At 38.0% G+C, this 9,840-nt stretch overlaps 2 protein-coding genes across 2 annotated transcripts; one reads left to right on the forward strand and one right to left on the reverse strand.

Annotated features, from left to right (window-relative positions):
- The first annotated feature begins 508 nt into the window (after positions 1-508).
- On the forward strand, positions 509-3,292 carry STP14 (sugar transporter 14). Its single transcript, XM_086452678.1, has 4 exons — positions 509-867; positions 1,525-1,847; positions 1,935-2,564; positions 2,651-3,292. Exons 1-4 carry the CDS (start codon positions 726-728, stop codon positions 3,089-3,091), a joined length of 1,536 nt encoding a protein of 511 aa, XP_086308804.1. The 5' UTR covers positions 509-725; the 3' UTR covers positions 3,092-3,292.
- A 645-nt stretch (positions 3,293-3,937) lies between these two features.
- Positions 3,938-8,963, reverse strand: CAF1 (RNA-binding CRS1 / YhbY (CRM) domain-containing protein). Its single transcript, XM_086452677.1, has 5 exons — positions 8,062-8,963; positions 7,626-7,753; positions 5,457-5,682; positions 5,229-5,356; positions 3,938-5,134 (listed from the first exon to the last, which is right to left on the reverse strand). The coding sequence occupies exons 1-5, from the start codon at positions 8,876-8,878 to the stop codon at positions 4,172-4,174; spliced, it is 2,262 nt and encodes a 753-aa protein (XP_086308803.1). The 5' UTR covers positions 8,879-8,963; the 3' UTR covers positions 3,938-4,171.
- Between the last annotated feature and the right edge of the window lie 877 nt (positions 8,964-9,840).

Raw genomic sequence — 9,840 nt, forward strand, 5'->3', positions numbered from 1 at the left:
AACTAAAGAAATATAAATAAGGAAAATTAGTTAGACGTTGAATTCTTTACCTATTCAACCGGAAGCTGATAAGGCAGTACATGTGTCAAAGATTATCCTAAATCCAATATAGGATAAAATATTCTTAAAAAAAATAAAAATAAAAATTGCTAGTTGGTTGGTCAACTAGTCTAAGAAAATACCAAAATTGACCTCAATATAAACGCACAATTCTATAGTATATCCTATGAACCTTAATTTAGAATTTATACAAAAATATTTTTATTTTATATTTGTGAAGTTACCCATTAGAGAAAAACACCAATATGTGTGGGTAATATAATTTATTAATTAGTTAAAATGAAGGGTAGTTATGACCGAAAAGAAATGGTTGGATAAAGCTTACATCCAGTTCAAGTAAAACGAAAAAACAAGACCATAAATGGAGTTTTATGGTTATCTTTATTTGGTTAGAAGCATATCTCTTTGTTTAGGATATATATACGTATATGATTAGTCTTCTTCCACATTCAAATCTCTAATTTTTATTTTATTATATATTTTGAGGTTTGTTACTTCGGGTCTTCGGCTTTGAGTCTGCTGACCTTTTTGGTTTGACCTTTGGCTATATTATCTGATTTCTTCTTTGAATTCTTGTTTGCTAACTCCTCTTGAGAGTCCCCCTTTCTGCATAAGTAGTCAGAAACTAGTCTCAGAGAGAGAGAGAGAGAGAGAGAGAGAGAGAAATGGCAGGAGGTGGGTTTGTGGATCCAGGGGCAGCAAAGAGAGCTCATCTCTATGAATATAAGATAACCAGTTATTTTGTCTTTGCTTGTGTGGTTGCAGCCCTTGGAGGATCTCTTTTTGGATATGATCTTGGTGTTTCAGGTCTCTTCTTTTATTTGGATTTTTTTATTTTTTTTGTTTTTTTCTGAATTTTTTAGCAGATTTTGTGATCTGGGTTTGTATGCTTTTGTAAAGTTATATGATCTGGGTTTATTTGATTTTGATGCAACCTTGCAACCTTATGCCCCACTTTTTGTTTTTGTTTTTGTTTTTTTTTTTTTTTTTTTTTAAATATTTGACTGCAGTACAGGGTGTGTCATATCTTTTTCCTTCTCTGCAAATTTTTTTTTTATAAAATTATTTTCTCCTTTTTGATCTTTTAGTTTTTTTGGTTGGATTTTCTTACAGAGGTTGAGATTGGTACTAAGGTTTTGATTTAACTTTTTAATCTTTTCTTGGAAGATTTTATTGCAAGTTTAAATCAGTTTTTATTCCTCCTACTTGACCAGTTCCCATTTTTGGCAAAACAATGTTCTTATTTTCTTAAGAGGGAGTGTTTTATGTCTTTTAAAAACAGTATCATTCAAACTGTAACGTATATTAAATAAGAAAACAAGCACCTTGAGTTCTACAAATGATTTACACTCTAAAAAACAATAAATTTTCCATCAATTTCAAGAGCTTCAACTTTCAGAAGAGATAAAAGGACACAACAGAATATGCAAATTTACAAACATAACGATTTCCACATTGATTCAGGTGGAGTGACTTCCATGGATGATTTCTTGAAAGACTTCTTCCCCAAAGTGTACAGAAGAAAGCAAGAACATCTCACCGAAACAGATTACTGTAAATACGACAATCAACTGCTTACACTCTTCACATCATCCCTATACTTTGCCGGCCTTATCTCGACATTTGCAGCCTCATATGTGACCAGAACCAAGGGAAGGAGGGCAAGTATCCTCGTCGGCGCGATCAGCTTTTTCTTGGGTGGAGTCATAAATGCCGCTGCAGTCAACATTGCAATGCTAATCATTGGCCGCATCTTTCTCGGCATAGGCATTGGATTTGGCAATCAGGTATAGCCCAATGCACTCAAAGAAACACAATTTATAGAAATTATTTACTACCCATTGGCCATAATCTTCGATTCAATCTGATTACAGGCAGTTCCTTTATATCTTTCGGAAATGGCGCCCGCGAAGATTCGTGGAGCAGTTAACCAATTGTTTCAATTAACAACCTGTGTAGGCATCCTCGTAGCGAACTTCATCAACTACGGCACAGAAAAAATACACCCTTGGGGATGGAGACTATCTCTTGGTCTAGCCACAGTTCCCGCTACTTTAATGTTTGTTGGGGGTTTATACCTTCCGGAAACCCCAAACAGCCTTGTAGAACAAGGCAGATTGGAAGAAGGAAGAACTGTTTTGGAGAAAGTAAGAGGTACAAAGAATGTAGATGCAGAGTTTGCTGATCTACTCGAGGCCAGCAATGCGGCGCGAGCCATAAAGCACCCATTCAGGAATCTTCTGCAACGAAAAAACCGCCCAGCATTAGTAATAGGAGCTCTTGGCATCCCAGCATTCCAACAGCTTACTGGGATGAACTCAATCCTCTTCTATGCTCCTGTGATCTTCCAGAGCTTAGGGTTTGGGTCAAGTGCAGCTCTATATTCATCTATTATAACCAGTACGATGCTTGTTGCCGCTACTTTTGTTTCAATGGCAGTTGTCGATAGGTTTGGAAGGAGGTTTCTTTTCATGGAAGCTGGTTGTCAAATGATATTTTCCATGGTAAGTGTAACTTTGTCATTCTTCAATTCTCAACTATTGCAAACTATGTATAAATGGCTAAAAACTAATTTGGGCACTTCGTACAGTTGGTCTTGGCTATTATTCTAGCTCTCAAGTTCGGACACGGGGTAACCCTTGCGAAAGGATATGCAGTTATCCTTGTGATCATGATTTGTTTGTTCGTTGCGGCTTACGGGTGGTCATGGGGTCCGTTGGGGTGGCTTGTGCCAAGTGAGCTCTTCCCGTTGGAGACGAGATCAGCTGGACAGAGTGTGGTGGTCTGCGTCAATCTTTTCTTCACTGCTGCGATTGCACAGTGTTTCCTTGTGTCACTCTGCCATCTACGATACGGTATCTTCTTGTTGTTTGCAGCCTTGATTGCTACCATGAGCCTCTTCATTTATCTGCTCCTGCCAGAAACGAAGCAAGTTCCAATAGAGGAGATAAGTTTTCTGTGGCAGAATCACTGGCTCTGGAAGAACTATGTTAGTATACCACATGACAATGAAAAGCCGCCTGTCGTTTAGAATCTCATAAATAAGCCATCAATGTGAAGAAAAATGGCGACAGTGAATCGAGACGACAATCGATCGTCTATCTTTCCTTAGCAGCAACCCAAAGTACAATTAGGAATATTTATTATGTATCTGTGCTTTTTTTCCTCCAAGGGATAGACTGGAATAGATATAAGACAAGTAGTTTATGAATGCAAATTCTTTTCAGAATGACATCAGTATTTGAAATAAAGTTTTTGTGATCGCGACAATACCTGACATACATTCTTAACTGCGACCAGGCAAAATAAGGAATCCCTGTCATTCTCAACCATGTGATCATCTCAATCTGCATAACTTTTTGTTTCCTCTCTTTTTGATGGGTAAAGACAAAATATTGTTAATAAAGATAGAAGGGAGCCCAAGATGGCTGTCCAGCTACAGAAAAACCAACAAAGAATCCAAAATGGACAAAAAAAATAAAGATCTTAGGCAGCAAACACCCACCTCCCCCCCCCCCCCCCCCCCCCCACACACACACACACACACACACAAATCCATCTAATCACAATGATGATGCTCTAAATTCCTCAGTTTTTGCTCCAGTAGAAGATCAGCTCCAAGATCTCCATAATTACTTCATGCATTCGGTGTTCTTTCCCTTCAAAGACTACTATTCCCCACTCTAACAGATGCCCCAACAAACAGCCAAGGTGATTAAAGACTAAAAGATTCTTTTCTTGGTAGTGTTATCATTAAGGTACCAACTTGGGAAAAATAGCTAAAACAGAAAACACCAAGATATCTTGAAAAGTGAGAAAGTGACCCAAACTTTTGTGAAAGAAAGTGAGCCCGAACTTTTCTAGCAAAAGAACAGTGGATAAAAAGGTGATTTGTCGATTCACCTTTTGATTTGCACAAAAAACAGAAATTGACCAAAAGTGATCCCCCTGGCCATTACAATGTATAAGGTGCATTTGATTAGTGCTTCACCAGCAAAGAAGTAAGCACTTCAACGAGCCTAATTATAATTTAAAATAACTGGAAGAATAAGGTAACACTTTATGGGATAAAATAGCGTTCTTTTCTTTCTTTCCAAAAAGTGCTATTGTATTAACCTAGAAGTTTAGCAAGTTCATCTACTCCAAGACTTCCATGTGGTAATATATCAGGATAAATTCCTTTGAAATCTTTTACTCTTTGATTTCTAGAACTCTTCTTCTCGATTCTCTTCTCTGAAACAAGTACAATTCCTTCCACCTCTGGAAGTGCAGTTTTTTGCTCCACGTTTTTTCGTACCGCGACCTTCCTGTGTTTCTGCTTGAAAACAGGCCCAGGTGGAGTACCCTTGGCAAGAGAAACTGCCCTATTGTAAACAATGTTAGCATCCAAAGATGTGTCATCTAAAACAACTGCAGTCCCACTTTCAATAGCTTGCTTCCAAAGTAACGTGACCCCTTCCATAAAATTCAAATCTGAGGTTGCAACCTTAATAAGATGCGAGCCTAACGATGAAGGTTGCGGCCCGTCATTAGTCATCATTCCATTTGATGCAGGGACAACCCCAAGTAAATGTCTGGAGGCAGCTGGCATAGTTTCTGACTTATTAGGGTTGCCCATACTGTCCAGTGCAGCAGGAACCATTGACATGGTTTCTGAATGATCATCAGTGCTCCATATAGTCTCAGATATTGCAGAAGATTCAGGGGTATTAATTATAGAGGAGACCATATTAGTAGCTTCATGTGACCGATCTTCACTTGCAGAATGGGATAGATCCCGAGTTCCTTCTAAATCCAGAATGTTACTATCCAAGGAGGGCATGCTTGAACTGGGCATTTCAAGAGTTGCAACGCCTTTTGAGCTATTTTGAGCACATAACTCTGATGTTTCTTGCTGTCCTTCAAGTAAGGAATCAGTGTAATTGGGTGGACTGATGGTTGCACCATCTGTTTCAGATTCTGTAGCCTCCTTGCGTTCATTCTCTGATTTTGAAAAGGAGGATTTCCATTCTCTTCCCCTCCACATTAGGATATGCTCATTTTCGAACGAGATTAGGACACATGGGACAAGATCCTGCAAGTTCCAAATTTATGGGGATTCTTTTATTTGAATAACATAATTAATCTTATAAACAACAAGAAAAGAGGTGGAAAAAAACGTTGCCAACCTTAAGTTTAGCACCTATTTTCCTGTGGTCGCTTCCATTCATTCCTTGGCAATTTATTCGGACCAATTCACACTCTTCAAATGCTTCTCTGATGTGTTTAACTAGGTCAGAATATAAACCATTTTTTCCTGTCAAAGCATACACAACAATGAATGGTTAGTTTGTTCATCCTTCTTTTTTTTTTTTCTGTACTCATAAATGAATTTAAAGAATGGGTAAATTAAGTACCAAGCTTGCACAACGGTGGTAATTTGCGTCCTCTTTTACGCATCTCACGTGCTTCTTCCAATTCTAGTCCCTCCGGAGCCTGCTGAATCAACCTCGGATATACTGGGGTTACAGGTTTCCAAAGCATAAGAGGAAATCGGGGGCGAGTCCTATAGTTGTAATTCCTACCACGGAATAGGAATAGCACCCCTCCTCTACTGTAGATTATCTTCCCCCCAGTTTTCTCCTGTCAAATCATTAATCTCAGTAGAATGAAGCTTTCACACAAGGAACAAAAATCAAAGCACGGTAAATAAGTGACTTCTTCGCCCAAAATATAATATTTTTCCAATTTTATCTCGAGGAGTGACACCGTCTAACTGTCTAAGATAGACTCACAGGAGCTACCAAGAAATTATCCACTTTTAGTCCACATTTGATTTTAAGTTAGAATGCATTGCCCACACCACAACCATCACTGATTTTATCCAATCACACTTCTAAAATTATGTTACATTGAATCAAAATACTATTTTAATGACTAGAACCAAAAAGTATTTAGAATTGATGTTTAAGAGAAGTTTTTTGTTGACCTTTTGCCATAGAGAAGAGGCTAATTGAAGATAAAATATTTGAAATAGACAAGCCAAAAGACCTAATGGATCTGAGTTGAAAATTAGTAAGAGAGGGAAAATCTACTCAAACCACTTGTTCCTATCTAAAACGGTTATTCTTGCCTTGGGAAACCTAAACTTCATTCCCATCACACTGAACAGCTTGATTTTATGTCCATTAAAGATGCTGAAAAAACACTGGAATTTCTAGGACCTTCATCTGTTGAAATGTCTCTTTGATAAGCCTTTCTTCAGGAAGTTGGTTAGTATGTGAGGATTTTCGTAAAAGCATAAGAAATCATGATCCCAAAAGAATGATCCTCACCCCAGGAGGCAAAGCTAGCAGTGGGTTCTCAAGAATTTCTTTAATAAAAACGAAAGGAACCAGGAGTTTTGTGGACTCCCGACAGGATTGGTCAATAGAACAGAAAAAAAAATAGATTTTCAGGGTCCATCAAGAATGCAGCAGCTGAGGGTTAAGATGGTGTATTTCAGTAATGAAAATATATTCAGCCCGTGGAGTACAGCAATTGTTTGCAAGTTGCCGAGTGGAAACCCCTACAGGAATGATATAAGTGTTGTAAGCACAGAAATTTTCTCTATTTGTAACTAGGTGAAACAAAATTTATCCTGTAATATTGAACAAATTTTACCATCCAAATGCAAAACTTCAAAAAGATGAGAATGGTTTAAAAGCATTTTCCCCATTTCTTTCTGCATCTAGTTGCTTTTGGGAGGTTATCAAGCCAAAAATGATCCCTCCATTCAAGGTTCTCATGTCAACAAAAATTGGGGGGTCAAAATTTACTATGAAGTTGTTTTTGACAAAAAACATATTTCATTGTAACTTCAAGTTTTATTCGTAGTCTTTCTTCTCGATCTGAAAAAAAAAAAACCACACATTTACAGTCTTCAGTAAAGTTTGTTATGAAAATATATTGATGTAATTGAATTATAATTACTTAAAATGACATTACCTTTAGATTTTGCAGTATGGGCCAAATTCAAAGTTTACGATCACATGTCATTCTAGGAGTACATCTACATTAACCATCCAATTCTATTTCTATGTATGTTATCCCCCTCAATCACTCCACCTTTATGGATGATAGAACCAAGGTGACAAAAATCAATTTGTTTCTAGGTGACTTTATTTATGACGATTTTGGCTTCACCGCCTAATCCATTGGCGGCTTCTACTTTCAGTCCTTCTCATCCACCTCTTAGTGCAAACATCCACACTACAAACTACATTTTCTTTTCTCTTTTTTTCTTTGCCACTACCCTTGTTTGACCTTTCTCTCTTTAATGCATTTATTTTTGGTTATAAGAGAAGAAAAAAAAAACCGAATGGAGGACCAAAAGAGAGGGACTGAAAACATAATCCACATTGGATCAAAGATAAGGAACAGACCAAATCAAACCATAAAATCCAATCATTCTTAGGATACCACCCTTTTTTGAGAAAAGCAATGAAAATATAGAAATACATAATACTAGAGAAAAATGAAAATAAAAATAACATGGGAGTAGAACAACAAAGAGCAATGAAGAACCACAATTAAATGGCGCTAACCTCTAGTTGTTGGCGAACATTATCCATGTCAATAGTGCACACCCCTTTGCATTTGATCTTGCACACTCTTCGTCGCTTCCAGTGAGCATGGATATTGTCCAACATGTTATGTGTCAAACCGTCTCTACCTGCACTGCCACTGAATATTGAAACAAAAGAACCAGTAGACCAAGGCACACTTTTTTGTATTTAAAAGGGAAGAATTTAATTTTCATAGTTTAAAAACTCATCTCAAGGCAATGTTTAGATCAAGAGAAAATCCATATTGTCTCAACCAAAACATTCAGATACAGCCCAAAATATTTCTGAAACATTGAATGTTTCGGGCTCAATTGAATGCAGAGAATACCAGGACTCAAATTTCATAATAAACCCACAAATTTCTAAGATAGGAAACTAAAATCTAACAAAGCTGAATCAATAAATTCACACTAACCCATATTCAATTGTCTTCTCGATTTCAAACATCCTTGAACAAGAGCTTTAATCTCCTCCTCTGTCAATATCTCGCCCAGAATCTCCTCCCTCGACTTTACAAGTTTCGGTCCCATTCCAGCCAGGAACGGACCAGGGGCCTGCACCGACTTCACTCCCTTCTTATGTGGAGGTGGCAAGCGAAAAGAATCGAATTCCGGTAACTTCTTTTTACTCGGCGGAAGTGGAGCCCGTCCGGTCCACGGCCTAGGCATCGTGCTTGGTCCGAATGGCACAAAAGGCGGCTCTCGGAGAGCCAAAGGCTTCACCTTTGGGGTCTCAGTATAACTGTACTGGAATTCAAATGGAGCGTTTGGAATTCGATAAGAAACTCCATTCTCACCGATAGAAATACCATTTGTTGCATCAATTGGAACCCTAGAAATCTTAGGAGCCTTGGTAACTCGAGAGAAAGCTGGGTGAGAGATTTTAGGGTTAGGGTTAGGGTTATGGATTTTGGAATATTTTGAAGATTTTCCAGGAATTGAAGGTCGGGAGGGTGAAGAAGGGGTTCCAATGGACTTGAAGCCTTCGTTTTCGTCTGTGGTGGTGTTGGTGATGGTAGCATCTTCGTAATATTCAGCTATTTTAGAGGCGGATTCATACCGTCTTTGGCGGCGGATATCGTCTTCGATTTCTTTCTGGGCGCGTTCATGGCGGATGAACTTCTCAGCGTTAGCGTTGTTCCAACGAGAGAATCGAATTTCAGTGGCCGTACGATGAGATGGAGATTTTGGCGCGAAAATCGTAAGTGGTGGAGAAGAAAACTTTAGCGCCATTTTCAGATGGTTTCGCACTGGTGTTCTCTCATCAGGATTCAGCTTCTTCAGCTAAACAGTCGAGTGTGCGCAAATGAGCAGAGCCGTATGTCCCAACTCCCAAGAAGAAAAGGTCTTTTTTCCCTCCTCTCAGTTTTGTTAATTTAGATATATACCCTTTATTTTTTGTAAATATTTAACGTACCCTCGCATTGTCAAACACTCAAACTCATGAAACACCCTTTGGTCGGTCTTCTGTGAGAGATTAATATAGTGACCTAAATACCCTCATGATCATGACATCAACCACCACTTTTTCTTCCCAAAAAAGATATCAAATATCTTCCTAACTTTCAAAACAACTATAATTTTTTTCTCCCAAAATCTTTATGTTTGAAGCTTGAAGTAGATAACAAGAGGGTTGGTTGGTGTAAAAGCATTTTAGCATAGAGATTGAAAATAGTGGATTTTTATCAAAAATCATGGAATTTTGACAAGAGATTGAAGATGAGGGCATTTGGGTCATTTTATATTAATCACTCAAGAATTTCTTCATTAAGAGGAGGTGTGTCATTAGTTTGAAAATGCATTTTGTGGTCATGGGATTTTCAACTCTTTTTTAATCATCCCTCCACTTTGGGAGATTTTGGAGTCGCTACCATTCATTTTCGGAAATAGGTGTGAATGGTCACCCGAAGTTGTATCTTTTGAAAAACATGTCATTTTAACGTTTTGATGACTCTCATATGGATAAAGTACATGGTCCAACCTTTGATTCAAAGGTAAGAGGGTCCATTTATGGAGTAGGAAAGGTGTGTATCCTCAAATGTGAAGGACTTTCGATATTTGGTTCAAATCATTGAGGGCACCCTTATTGAAGAAGGGGCCCTTTTGTGATTTAAATCATTGTGGTGTGTGCAAATGTGTAAAGAAGGGGGGAGTTAGAGGGGGGTGTTCCTTTTTCAAACCCACCTTAATCTAAT

The sequence above is a fragment of the Akebia trifoliata genome, chromosome 8 (assembly GCF_017979445.1).
Source record: "Akebia trifoliata isolate Shusen 1 chromosome 8, ASM1797944v1, whole genome shotgun sequence".
NCBI classification, from domain to species: Eukaryota; Viridiplantae; Streptophyta; class Magnoliopsida; order Ranunculales; family Lardizabalaceae; genus Akebia; species Akebia trifoliata.